Source organism: Pelodiscus sinensis, chromosome 20 (assembly GCF_049634645.1).
Source record: "Pelodiscus sinensis isolate JC-2024 chromosome 20, ASM4963464v1, whole genome shotgun sequence".
Lineage (NCBI taxonomy): Eukaryota > Metazoa > Chordata > Testudines > Trionychidae > Pelodiscus > Pelodiscus sinensis.
The window spans coordinates 22,360,736-22,374,187 of NC_134730.1; the positions used below are offsets into that span (position 1 = coordinate 22,360,736).

At 42.9% G+C, this 13,452-nt stretch overlaps 1 protein-coding gene and 1 long non-coding RNA gene across 9 annotated transcripts in view; one reads left to right on the top strand and one right to left on the bottom strand.

Moving 5' to 3' along the window:
* The window catches only part of LOC112544367 (uncharacterized), a 15,995-nt gene extending 9,252 nt beyond the window's left edge, over nt 1–6,743 (bottom strand). The window contains exons 1-3 of one of the 2 annotated variants that reach the window (XR_012896911.1): nt 6,633–6,647; nt 4,609–4,858; nt 2,799–2,892 (exon numbers count right to left, since the gene is read on the bottom strand). This is a non-coding gene — a long non-coding RNA (uncharacterized LOC112544367). Of the gene's footprint in view, nt 1–2,798; nt 2,893–4,608; nt 4,859–6,632 lie in introns of both variants that reach the window. The other variant, XR_012896910.1, reaches the window with a different exon arrangement.
* CEP112 (centrosomal protein 112) overlaps nt 6,558–13,452 on the top strand; it is a 355,922-nt gene continuing 349,027 nt past the window's right edge. For 6 of the 7 annotated variants that reach the window (XM_075903951.1, XM_075903955.1, XM_075903952.1 and 3 more), the window contains exons 1-3: nt 6,558–6,989; nt 9,269–9,396; nt 11,877–12,067. In XM_075903951.1, coding sequence (XP_075760066.1) covers nt 9,297–9,396; nt 11,877–12,067 — 291 coding nt within the window. In that variant the 5' untranslated portion in view covers nt 6,558–6,989; nt 9,269–9,296. The remainder of the gene's footprint in view (nt 6,990–9,268; nt 9,397–11,876; nt 12,068–13,452) is intronic. The other variant, XM_075903954.1, reaches the window with a different exon arrangement.

The window sequence follows — 13,452 nt, forward strand, 5'->3', positions numbered from 1 at the left end:
CACATTCCAATCCCAAATTTTTCACAAATAACGAATGATATTTTTGAAAGGAAGAAACCCCTGTGCATTTCAACTATTTCTGAGAAAAAAGAGAAGGATGGACTTGGTTCCATATTGTGAGCAAGGATCACAAAATAAATATTTGATCTGTAAATAAAGTTTCAGTTACAGATAAATGGAAAATTTTAAAATAAGATAATTTTGTATACTTTTTTCCTCCAGAAATTGTGTAATTAACTCTCAGAGGATAAGAAGCATACTGAACATTTGTAAAGAGATATAATAATTACCAGGGCTCGCCAAACCGCGACGAGCCCCACTCGCTAGCCGCACAGTTCGGCATGCTGTGCATGCGTTGACCGCGCTGCGCATGCGTTGACCACGCTGCGCATGCGTTGACCACGCTGCGCGGCTGTGCCAGCTTGCAATCTACTCGCCACAGGTGAGTAGATTACATTAATTGTCGAGCCCAGATAACTACAATATGAATAAGTATTGCAAACCAGTGGATATTATATAAGAGGTAATAGTGTTAGCAAATAAAGAAAATATATTCTATATACACTAGACTCCTTGAAAATTATACATTCCATTTTCTTTGTACGTCATATGAGTTATGGGAAGACAGGCCATGACAAGTGTAAGGTTGCTGAGGCATTTCAGAGTTTAACAGTTTCCTGCGCATCACATCTTGCAGGGATATAAATGAAAAGGAGAAACTATTCTAAAAAAGGACACTGCAGGGAAAAAGGTATGTCTTAGCTTCTTATACATGACTGAAGCTGAAAAATCCTTGGGGGGTTATTAACTCAATGTTTGAAACATTTATTTTGGTTTGAATTTTGATTTTAAAAATAAAACAATCCCTGAAGAAAGGAATATGAAGTAATCTATATTTGTGATTTTTATTTTTTCCTGCAACTAGCTTACACAGGAATGTTTAGAAATTTCCGTGATTTATACTAAATTAGGAATTGATTTAATATGGCAAAAAATATCCACATAGGAGAAAACATAGCGCTTTTAAGGACAATGGTAATTACTACAAATTTAGTGACAGAAAATATTCAAGGTTTGTTTTGTGATCTGTTTTGGTGGCTGTGATGGATGGGATGGGTGCTGCCCTTTTTTAAATATCCAGCATCCAGTAACTAAGCGATAAAGCCAGGGTAGCCAGGAAGCATTGGCAGGGAGCCAGGAGAACATGGGAAGAAAGTGTTGAGATTTGAATTGAAAGGGAATCTGCCTAGTGCAGTTCTTTTGTGGGTGTTCCACAAGGATCTGGGGGAAAAAGATGAATTGAACCAGGCAGGAATATTCATGTCTAGAAAAGTAATTCCCACACTTAAGGTACATCTAGACTACATGCCTCTGTCGCCAGAGGCATGTAGATTAGGCTACCAGACATAGGAAAATGAAGCGGCGATTTAAATAATCGCCGCTTCATTTAAATTTACATGGCTGCCGCGCTGAGCCGACAAACAGCTGATCAGCTGTTTGTCGGCTCAGCGCGGTAGTCTGGACGCGCGGGTGTCGACATCAAAGGCATTTGTCGACCACCCAGGTATACCTCATCCCAGGAGGCATACCTGGGTGGTCGACAAATGCCTTTGATGTCGACACCCGCGCGTCCAGACTACCGCGCTGAGCCGACAAACAGCTGATCAGCTGTTTGTCGGCTCAGCGCGGCAGCCATGTAAATTTAAATGAAGCGGCGATTATTTAAATCGCCGCTTCATTTTCCTATGCCTGGTAGCCTAATCTACATGCCTCTGGCGACAGAGGCATGTAGTCTAGACGTACCCTAAGACTGGGAGGCCAGCTATCAGAAATTACAGGGTTTTTTTCAAGCTCCCTTGTGGTCAAAAAGCATGGGGTACCCCTCTGGAAGAAGTTCCCAAGTGCATCTTCCTGGGTTTGAAAAGCGTTTCTTTTACATCAATGGTGGCAGCATACCAACCACGGCCATGGAATCTGTGATCTTGGGAAGTTTTTAAGCAGAAGCCTATAGAGGCAAAATACTTTTTAAAATGTCTTGCAGGCTCCCACCTTTTGCACTCAAAGTACCACAATGGGGAACAACCTTGACAGTGGCAAATATAGAATTTGCCAAATTCGCAACTACAGATCCATCTATATGTGCCCAGAACATAATAAGATATTTAAGACACTGACAGTTAAAGAGCAGAATTAGACTTTCATGGGGAAGGGGCAGATCACCCCAAATTTACCGACTGTAGATATCTTGCAACCTTCCTTTGGATTATATGGATCCAATACAATAATACCTATGTTCCTATCCAGAGAAAATAATTAGAATTTCATTATACTAAATATGTAGATAATATTGGTGGTACATGTGCAGTTAACTGTGCTAAGTTATATGTGATTTCCTGTGAAAAGTAATAAGAATTATTTTGTCTGTGTCTGAGCAACTATAGATCAATGAAGTTTTATAAACCCAGCTAACATAACACTAGTTTAGCGGTTCTAAAACTTTTTGGCCCATGGCCCATCCCACTCAATGCAGACCTTTTCGTGGACCACCAACTAATCACCCATGATGACAAAATGGGTGCAGAAGGCTGTGGGAGGGGCGTGGAAGGGAGGTTTGTTGGAAAAGTGGGCTGAGGGTAGGAGAGGTCTGGGAGGCAGGGAGGGTGCAAGGAGCAGGGTGGGAGTGGGAGAGTCTGGGTGGGAGGAAAGGTACAAGAGCACGGTAGGGTGTGGCGTCTGGATGGGAGAGATGGTGCAGGAGCAGGTTGGTGGTACAGGGGCTGGGTATGAAGGGTGCTTACCTGGCTCAGTGCCTCCCGCTGCTCTCAGGCACCATCAAAATCATCTTAATTTGACATCTATCTCATTTCGCAAGCACCCATCTTATTTGAAAATCTGCGTGTTTTGTAGAAAGAGCTTTAGCACAGATGTTGACATAGTTTAATACAGGGGTTTTCAAACTCTGGGTTGCAGCTTGCAAGGGCAGGCTGCTACCTGGCTATAAGACGCTTTGTTTACCTGAATCGCTGCAGGTACGGTAGATCACAGCTCCCATTAGGGATGTTAGATACTGGGTAATTGAATAGTCGTGTATCCACATGAAATCTTTGCAGTTACATGAGTATTCGATAGTCTCCAGAGGCGGGCCAGCAGCCAGTGTGTTCCAAACCCCACTCCCAGGGAGCCCCTTGCTACCCCGTGCTGCTGCCTCTATGTCAGAGGCAGCAGCATGGGGTGGCAGGGGGAGCTGGTCTGTGAGGGGAGCCAGTTTAAAAACCAGCTCCCTGTGCAGACTGGCTGCCTGCCGCCCTGTGCTGCTGCCTTCAAGTTGTGACCCCTTGAGGACAGGGGTGCTGCTGCAAAGCAGCCTCTGCCCGTGGTGGGCCCAGGCTTGTCATGAAAAGAGGGTTCATGGGATGTGGAGCAGCCTCTCTCTGCAGGATGCTCAGGCCTGCCTCAGAGGCCGCTTCATGGCAGCTTCCCCTGCTCCCCTCCCCCTCATTGCTGCCTGTAGTAGCTGCGACCCAGCGTTTGAAAACCCCTGGTTTAATATATACTCTTCTGCAGCTAAAATGTTGCACATTTGGAATATGGTTAGAGAAAAGTTTGCTGGGCTGCCCTTCAATGCCATTAAACAATACTCTTTTTCCACCCAAGTTCTCTGTATTTTGCACAACAGGAGCACTCATTTGCATTGTGGGGCATAATGATTTTTCTAAGCACTGTTAATAAATGTTTCAGTTTCCTGAATTTTACTTACCTCTTCAGTGTGGCACTCCTGATCACATCACCTATCAGCTGCCCCTCTCTGTCCCCTCCACCCCCGCTCTCAAGGTGATTACATTAGAGCAATGGTTTTAAATCTTTCTTCATTTGTGGCCCCTTAAAATTTCTGAATGAAGATGCACTCAATCTGTGGTTTTCCAAAGAGTCTGTGGACTACCGGTTGAAAATCAACGTAGCAGAGTATGTATAAGCATTGTCCTTAAGAGTTATATTCATATTTCTGTATTTATTATCCATTCTCCTCAAGGAGAAATATAACACGACTTGATAAGTCTTTGAAGTGGTGAAATGTTTTGAGGTGTTTGTAGTGAATCACAACATTTCAGACATGAAAGCTTTGCACAGAAGATGTAAAAATAACATAGTGCAACTCCAAGATGTTTCCAATGAGCGAGTGAAGCCTGCCATTTTCTCTATATAGATAACTGAAAGACTGCCTTAAGCTGTGCATATGTTATTTGTGGCAACCTGCTGAGACTGTTACAAAGATAAGACAGCAGGGTAAAATTAGATGAAAACACTCTGAACTGCATTTTATGTAAATGAATGCATTTTTACAATTCAAATTGTGATTTTGTTCTGTATTCACTTTGGGGATTTTTATGTATTCTACAACTGTAGTTCTAGAAGTATTTCCTCGGGAGGGCCAGCACATGTCAACACGTATCAGCTAACTTGTTCAGAACAGCAGTTTCTGCAGGAGACAGCTGTAGTAGTTGTACTAATATTTTTCTCTCCTGGACAGAAGTTATGTAATTGTGCAATCACTGCACACTCTTCCCCTAGAGAAGACTCTTTCCTTTGTTGGTGCCCTCCATCACTCACCTTTTTCAAACAAACACTGAAGAGTGATTAGCAAAGTGGATCTGTTCTCTCAGGACTGGACCAGTAGCTTCATTACTGGTCCTGCTCCCTCCATGAATCTTTTAAATGATCCTCTCAGACTATCAGCATAATCTATATGTTCAGTAGTGGGCATAATACGAGTACAATGAGGCCAATATGTAAAAGCCAAACGCAGGTTGCTTGTCCGCTAAACAGAGTAGCTTGCTCGATGGAGCTGGAACTTGAAGTCCTGTATTTGTCAACAAAACAAGCAGCGTATTATTAATGACAAGATTCCCTATGCTCCCATGCCAGTATTCTTCTTGGATAATAGGTTTGTCGTCATTAGGCCTATTACGCCCTTAGCTTTTTTCTTGATACTGCTAACAAGGATTCTTATTGTCATTTGCCACCAAGGAACTGGACTGATTGAGTGTAGACCATGCCATAAAGTTTAATTCTTCTGCCCATCATCATAGCATCTGAGTACATGATACATAAAATAAGTAACAATAGTGAAGGCCTTATTGGACTTCATGGAGGCTGAAGTCTTTTGCATGTTTCTTTCTGCTATCAAAATTCTGCTTTGCAAGTTTTTTTGGGGGGGGGGGGATAATTGTTTCTTTGTTGCAGGGGAAGAAGAGCTTGTTAAGGAGTTAGGAACAGAAGGAGCTTTAATATCAGTTTTGGTAGAAAGGCTTTATCCAAGACAAAGGTTTTGCAACATTTCTTAAGGATAGTGAGACAGGATTCATGTGGCATCTTATGGAAGATTTTTAATTGAGTCCTTACAACAATACTTAACAAATACAACAGACATCCAAGTAATGTTTCAATCCTTTAAACTAATTCCTCCCACTTCTCAAGAATCTCAATTACAATATGTGGCTTCTGACAAATAGTTACACATGTACAAAACTAGAATCAAGTGAGTAGTTTCCCAATTGGATTAGGCTTGTGCATGTTTATAGGAGTGGGGTTTCAGACCCATTTGGAACTTCTTGGGAAGATCTCTGTCTGCACTAATGAAGACTTTAGATGACAGTATAGTACATATCGGTGGCAAAATGAAAACAGTATCATAAACAACAGAACCCAACTCAAAGCTCCCCTCCACGGCATTCACACACACAAAACAGTTTCATTACAAATAAGGCCCCGCAAAATGGCCTATGTGTATTTGATCCTCCATTTTAATTATGTTTAAACAATGTATTATTTAAATAATCTTAAAGATTTATTCAAACACCTACACCCCCCGAAGGGTGCATTTTATACACAAGTCTCAGCATCACTGAAAATGAAAGAATTCTTCCCAAACACTGTTCAATGAAACCCTTTCACAGAACCCCTACCTAGCAATGCCCCTCTGTAACCCCCCCCCCCACCCTCACGGGACTGCTCGTCTTTTGGCCCCCCACAAAACACTCTCTATCAGTCAACTCCCTAAACAGCTTTGCACCTCCCAACCATCCCTCTGGCAACAGCTCCCCTGCCCTGCTCTTGTGCCCCACCCCCGCAGACAGCCCCAAATCACCCTTTCTGTGCCACAATCCCTGATACAGCTCCCCGCGCCAACCCCCCCAACACAGCCCTTCTCCCCCCCCCCGACGGCCCCTCCCCACAGCTTCCTCTGTCATGACGTGCTGGGGGGCAAGGCATCTTTAACACCATCGTAACGGGGGCAGCCCCGCAGGGGCCAGGGCTCTGCGCAGCCAAGCCTGGGAGGTGGGGGTCAGAGTGGCATAAATTAAGCACTCGCCTCAGCACCGCGCCCCACCCCCATTAGAGCCTGTCTCCCCGCCTCCCCTCCCCCATTACAGCCTGTCTCCCCGACGGCGCCCCCCCTCTCCCCACGGCTCCGGAATTTCCGGAAACTACCTCCCCCCCCATCCACGCGCCCCTTCCCCCCCAACTTCCCTCCCTTCTCCTCTCCAGGCCACTTCCTCTTCCTCCCCCCCCCCCCCCGCGACCGTCCCTCCTCCCGCCAGCCTCCGTCAGGGCGCAGCCGGGGCCTTGCTCACCCCCGCCGAGCCGGCAGCGTTGCAGCCATGGCAACCCCCGCGGCCTAGCCCGGCCGACGGAAACGGAAGCCGGGCCCTGTCGCTCTGGGCAGCCGGCGGCGGCGGGGTGGGGTCGGGTCGAACCGTTGGCTGCTTAGCCTGGTGCCTAGGCGGGTGGCGGTGCCCGGCCTGGGAGGGCGGCTCCATCCTCGCTGACTGCGGGGGAGGACTGAGCAGGGGGTCCCTCAGCCTGACCCCCCCGCAGCCTTAGGCTCCCCGTGCCCTCCTGCTGCAACCTCTCCTAAAGCCCCCCCCCCGTGAGATTCCCCCCTCAGTGCAGGGGAGCGGGGTCAAAGCCTCCACGTCGTGGACCGTGAGGTAAATGGCGCTGGGTGGTCCTGGCATGCCCAGCAGACAGGCTGAAGGGTGTGAGGGAGGGAAATTGCCTCCCCCCACGTGCGAAATCTCAGCCGCTGGGTGCCAAGATGTTAAAAACTCAAATGATTCTGAAATAACATGGGGCCGATGTAGACTAGACAAAAGACATGGGGAAATGTCCTCGCGCTTTTCCTTGCTGCCATATTCCGCATGTGGTATGGTGGCGTGTTGGCAAAATTCGTAGTGGTGGGCAGAAAAGTAGGTATGGGTCGTTCAACAACGCCGCCTTGCTGAAGCGATTGTGCAGACTGGAAGCGTGCAGAAGAGGTAGCGAAAGAAAGCCAGTTCCTGAGCCTGGAAAGTTGATGGGTTGAGTAAAAGGGATGTACTTCTTCAACTGCTATCAAGAGTTGGGAAGCTATTTAATACGAAGCAAATAGTGAAAAGTTGTAATATATGTAGTATAACCATACTTAAATCACAGCACCTATAGATGAGGAAGTGGCGGCCACCTACCTTGGGATGGAAAATTATTGGATATTGAGTAAGGCAAAGGGTCCAACATACCTCTGATGGGTGTGGTATAAGAACCTGAATTCATTATATATAATGATTTATTTGTGAAATTTCTAGTGGGGTCAGCAAGGCATGGTCTACTTGTGAATCACTGTAATTAGCTTAATCTCATGGTGTAATGTAGAAAATGTTTATTATTTCAAAATTGTGGTAGAAATAACTAAAGATAACAGTAATTCTTGGCTCACTGCATTTTCAATTTTCAGTTCAGATTAAATGCAATATCAACATTAGAATATGTATTTACAAGTATCAGTTAAGTAGAAATGGAATATCAGAGTGTTACATGATGGTACATGCTGAATAAAAATAGTCAAAGGAGAGAAAAGAGAGGAAAAATACATTTTCCTCTTGATATGAAATGTTTTATAATGTTAGAGCTGGGAGGTAGATTGTAGGTGGGTGAGGAGACTTTTCTTTTAAGCTGAGAATGTAGACAGCTAAATAGTAGACTATAAAACATCTGAAGAAGTGGGCTGTGCCCACGAAAGCTCATGATACCATCTACATGTTTTGTTAGTCTATGAAGTGCTACCAGACCATTTGCTTGCTGTTTTTTTTCTGATCTTCCAATGATATCTGTGAATGTGCTTAAGTGTATTCACTGTGAACGGACCCAAAGGCTAGTGGGATTAGTTGTTGTGCCTAAAGTTAAATTCTTACATAGGCCTCAGTCCATCCTACATTTAGCAATGATCATGATAATTGCTGCCTAAAATACGTAAAAACAATATAAAATGCAGTCTTCTGAATGGGAACCTAATGAAGTTGTAGGTCATCACATAGATAATTTGGAGGAAAAATATTTGGATGGCTCACAACCTCTCAGTAAATCACTGTTTTTAAAAAATGTACAACTGTATATTCTGTTCCCAAATAACTTTATCAAAATATTATGTGCAATATTGTTCTTTGTGCTTTCCATATTGTTTTCATTTATAAGCAGTATCTTGTCAATGACTTCCAAGCCAGAAAAGCTATTACTTGGATGAATATTATCTTGTTTGATAGCTTTTAGGGAGAAATAAGATGGGCTTATTTATGAGCTGTGTCTTGCTAGATGCCTTTTTTTTAATGTGCATTTATTTTTTTCCTTCCAATAAGCATTCCAAATCAAACACACACATTGTGAAGCTTATTCTGAGTCAGGGATGTTAAATTTCGATTAATCAGCTAATTGAGTAGTCAATGGAATTTTCATGGACTACTTGATGGGGGGAGTTGGGGTGCTCACTATCCTGGCTGCACCTCTGCCTTTTAAATGTAATAAGAGCTGCTCGTGGCTACATTTCAGAGGCAAAGGCGCAGCAGTCAGTACCTAGCATGAGCGGGGACTGCTTTAGTCACAGCTTGTACTGTTTCCCCACTGTGCCTCTGACTCCCTTGCTCCCCCTCCAACTCTCCCCAGGATCGGCTCCTGCTTCCCCCTCCTTGCTGCCTTTCTCTGATAGAGGCAGCAAGGTGGGGGGAAGTGACTAGTCCAATCACTACTTGACTACCTGATGAGCATATGCTAGTCACTAATATCCCTATCCTGAGTGTTAGCTCTTTGCAAAGATCTGCTATTATGTGTGAGAATGAATTTAGTGCCAATAAAATACTCACTTTTTGAGCTACCTAAAAAAAGTCTATTTGCATTTAGGAATGAAGTATTAATCCTGTAGAGCAATTATGTTTTATATAACTTCTCTGCTTCAATTTAGATTTTGCAGGTTGGCTGCTAAGAGCACAATGAGTAGTGAAGAGGAAACATGGGAGAAGTTGGATGCGGAATTTGATCACTATGTTGTAGATATGAAGCCGTTTGTACTAAAATTACCACATAAATCAGGTAAACTATGCTACATATTTGCATGTAAATAAATATAACAATGACAAATACTCTAGTTTTACCACAGAATCTTGGTATATTATGAATTGCAAGTGTATAATAAGGACATCTTTGTGCACTTGTAATGCATTTTGATAAATAACAAATTAAGTACCACAAACCTAATGTAGTAAAGTGCATCATATGTGCACAACTTTTAAAGTTGATTTTAGATTATCATTTAAGCACCTTTTGTTAATGCTGTTTATTCAAGCTCATCCTTCTTATTTTGATGACGTAAATGCACTTTTGCATAAATACATTAATTCCTGTATTTTCCAATTAATGAATTCAGTGGAAATTAAAATTAAAGTAGGCTTTGTCTTAGAGATTATGTCATTTATAAAATTGCAAGCATTTTTAGCGATAAATCTGTCAAGACACAATTATGTTCATAAAAGAAGTAAATCCTGTATTGGAACTTTTTTTAATGAATAGTACAAATACAAGGTAGTGAATGATGTTTTATGAGTTAAGTGATTTTAGAAATGAACTGCAAGGAAGTAATCTTCAAATTAAGAGCCTGATTGTGCAAAATCTTTGTTTATATCAGTAATTCTTAATCCTGCAGTCTTGCGTTCCAGAGAAGTATTTGTTTGAGGAAAGACTACATGACACAAATATAAGTTTCCTGACTCAGGTCTTTTAATTGGATGATAAAATATTAATATTTATAGAAATGGTATTTTGTAATTAAGGGTATGATTCAGTAAGAACAGAGACTGCTCTGTTCCCACTGAGTGTAATGGGGAAATTGAAGATGCTGAGTGCCTTACACAATCTGACATAATCAGAAGTAGGCTTTCAGATCATTTCAAAATAATAATACTGTAATCAGATTACTTTCAATACAGCAGTTTTAAATTTTGCATATGAAGCACACATTAGAGGCAATATTCTTCTATGGATTTGAGAATAACTAATACTCAAAATGCTTTATATAATAGAACACTGTAAACCTGAGAGGAGAACCTCTGACCTGTGGGTTGCACACGGCCTGCCAGCAGCTAAGCTTGCTAAATTGTTAGATGGCTTCTTTACCTGGGCATCCAAAGGCACGGAGCCCCACAGCTTCCAGTGGCAGCAATTTGTCGTTCCTGGCCAGTAGGTGCTGCTGAAAACAGCGGTCTGACCCATGTCGCTTTCTGAATCTTCCATTGGCTGGGAACTGTGCCAATTGTAGGGCTCTGTGCCTGCGGATGCTCAAGTAAACAATTTTGTGGCATACCAGTAGCTAACCCTGATAAATTGCTTGTGGCTGGAGGTTCCCCACCCCTGCTGTCAAGTAATTATTAGGGCTGTCAAGCGATTAAAAAATTTAATTGCGATTAATCATGCACTTAATTGCGGGTGCCTCCCCTTTGAAACACCGCAGCTCAATTTCAATGGGGCAGCGCTGTATGGAGCCAGGGATTATCTGGAGTCCCCAGCTGACCCTGGGCTCCATGCAGCACTGCCCCTTGGAAGTGCCATGGTAGCCTTTCCAAGGGGCAGTGCATTAGGAGCCCCGACTTCGCTGTTGCAAAGCCCCTTTGAAGCACCAGAGCGACACTTCAAAGAGGCAGCGCAGTATTAAGTGCAACAGTGGAGTCGGGGTTCAGCTGGAATTAATGCATTAATTGCAGGCATTAATCCAGGTCAATTGACAGCCCTAGTAATTATACATATGAATCTACAGAAATTAGTCTTAAATGTGTCTCTCTTTGTCCATTTGAAAATTTAACTGTTATCATGGAACAACCATTCTCTCATGTTCCGAGGCTGGCACATACTTTTCCATTTAGATGAAGATGTGGAGTAGGGATGTAAAATCCTGTTTAATTAGTTAACTGGTTAAACGTTACTTGGTAAGCATTACCCATCAAGGCAGAAGCTGGTACGCATGGGGAGCTGGCTTTCAAGCTGGCTCCCCGCAGGCACCGGTTCTTGTGGAGCCACGTCTCTTCCTCCCCCCTCCATGCTGATGCCTCTTAAACAGCAGGCAGAGCTGGTGCTTATGGGGAGCTGACTTAAAAGTTGGCTCTCCTGGAGCACCAGCTCACTCTCCTCTCCTCCTCCCCCGGTGAAATTAAAATTTCAATGGTTACATTTTAACATCCCTACTACACACAGCTCCTAGGTACCACCTCCCTGCACCCTGAATGGTTTTTCAAAGATTTTGATTGAGTGCCCTTCCTCTTGGAATTATATTTTTCCTTGCATTTCACCTGGGTGGTCTTACTGAGGTGAGTTGGGGTGGAGGTGGTACTCACTCCTTGGCTGCTTTCATCCGTGCTGAGTCCTGGAGTTTTTATAGCATATTGAAGGGAACCTCAGAGAGAAAAAGGTGAGAACCTCCTGATATATACAAAGTTATTTTGTGGTTCTTTTGTAATTTCTGCTGTTCTTGAGTTTGTTCTGTTTTCTCAGAAAGTCTGTTGTTAATGCATGTATTTTTCTAGAACGTCAGAGATGTGCACTCTGGATTAAAAAACTCTGTGAGCCCTCAGGAGCAGGTGCAGGAATCATGGGTAGAAAGAATCGGAACTTGTATGCAAAACTGTTACTGCATATGCTGAAACGAGGAGTGCTAGAAGGCCCTTTTACACATAAACCTGAACCAGGAATACTGAAAACTTTGCCTTCATACATGGTGGGTATTTATTTCATTTTTATGGAGAACAAGCCTGAGTAGTTCCTAAATGTAGTTTAAAAATTATATTTTTAAGTATTCACTTAGAGATGGAGACAAATTCTGCAGTGATTTGAATGGAATGGCAAGGAGTAAATGTTGTCCTGTAACTTGTACCATGGTTCCTTTATTACTTTGCAACTGGAGTTGGCAGATTTCTAGGTCATTGTGAACTTTTGTGTGTGTGATCTGTTTTGTTTTCTTCTATTATTTTTATTGGCCTTCTTGTAAACATTGAATTTTGAAGACATTCTGAAAGTTTGGAAAGATTCCTTTTTGATGATAGCTTATTAGTTGCTAACAGCTGTTTGCCTTTAAATATATTTTATGTTATTTGTATATAGCCAGTACTTTCAAAGTTATACTCAAACTTCAGAATAGTATTACGAAAGGAAAGAGAGTTTTTTTGCTTGAAACGTTGAGCTTAGAAATTTGATGTTCTGGTGTATTCCTGGCTTTGTTACAGACTTAGATGGGTAATCAAGTAAATATTCTGTGTGCTTTTTAAAAACAACTCTGTGGCTACATCTAGACTACATCCCTTTTTCATAAAAGGGATGTAAATTAGACGTATCGCAATTGCTAATGAAGCGGGGATTTAAATTTCCCCCGCTTCATTAGCATAAAAATGGCTGCTGCTTTTTTTTCCACACGGAGCTTTGCCGGAAAAAAGCGCCAGTCTAGACGCTGATCTTGCGGAAAATAAAGCCTAAGGGATCTTTCGGAAAAGGCTTTATTTTCCGCAAGATCAGTGTCTAGACTGGTGCTTTTTTCCGGCAAAGCTCCATGCCGAAAAAAAGCGGCAGCCATTTTTATGCTAATGAAGCGGGGGAGATTTAAATCCCTGCGTCATTAGCAATTGCGATACGTCTAATTTACATCCCTTTTACGAAAAAGGGATGTAGTCTAGACGTAGCCTGTGTGTGGAGAGAGGGGGGTGTTAATGGTTTACATGGGCATTATGATGGGTAGGACCTGACTTAGAAATTCAGAATATCCTGCCACTCCCATTAAGTTCAACACTTCTGAAAATCAGTTCTTTAATATGTTAGTATTGTAAAATGCATTTAGCTTTTGGAATGAAAAACATTACTTTAATCTGCAGTGGTAGTACTATCCAGCTCTTGCACCAGTAACATTGTATTTACATATTTGAGTATTCATTATGCAAATAAAATGTCACCGTTCTACTAAAAGTTTGTGAACGGGTTTGCTGGTCCGTGATACAAAAAGACCCGGCCTCCAGAGTCCCCAAGAACCCCCAGCACCAGCCACTGACCCCAGAATCCTCTGCACCCTGCCTTCAAAGCCCCTCAGTGCCAGCCCCTATCCCAAATGCCTCAGTG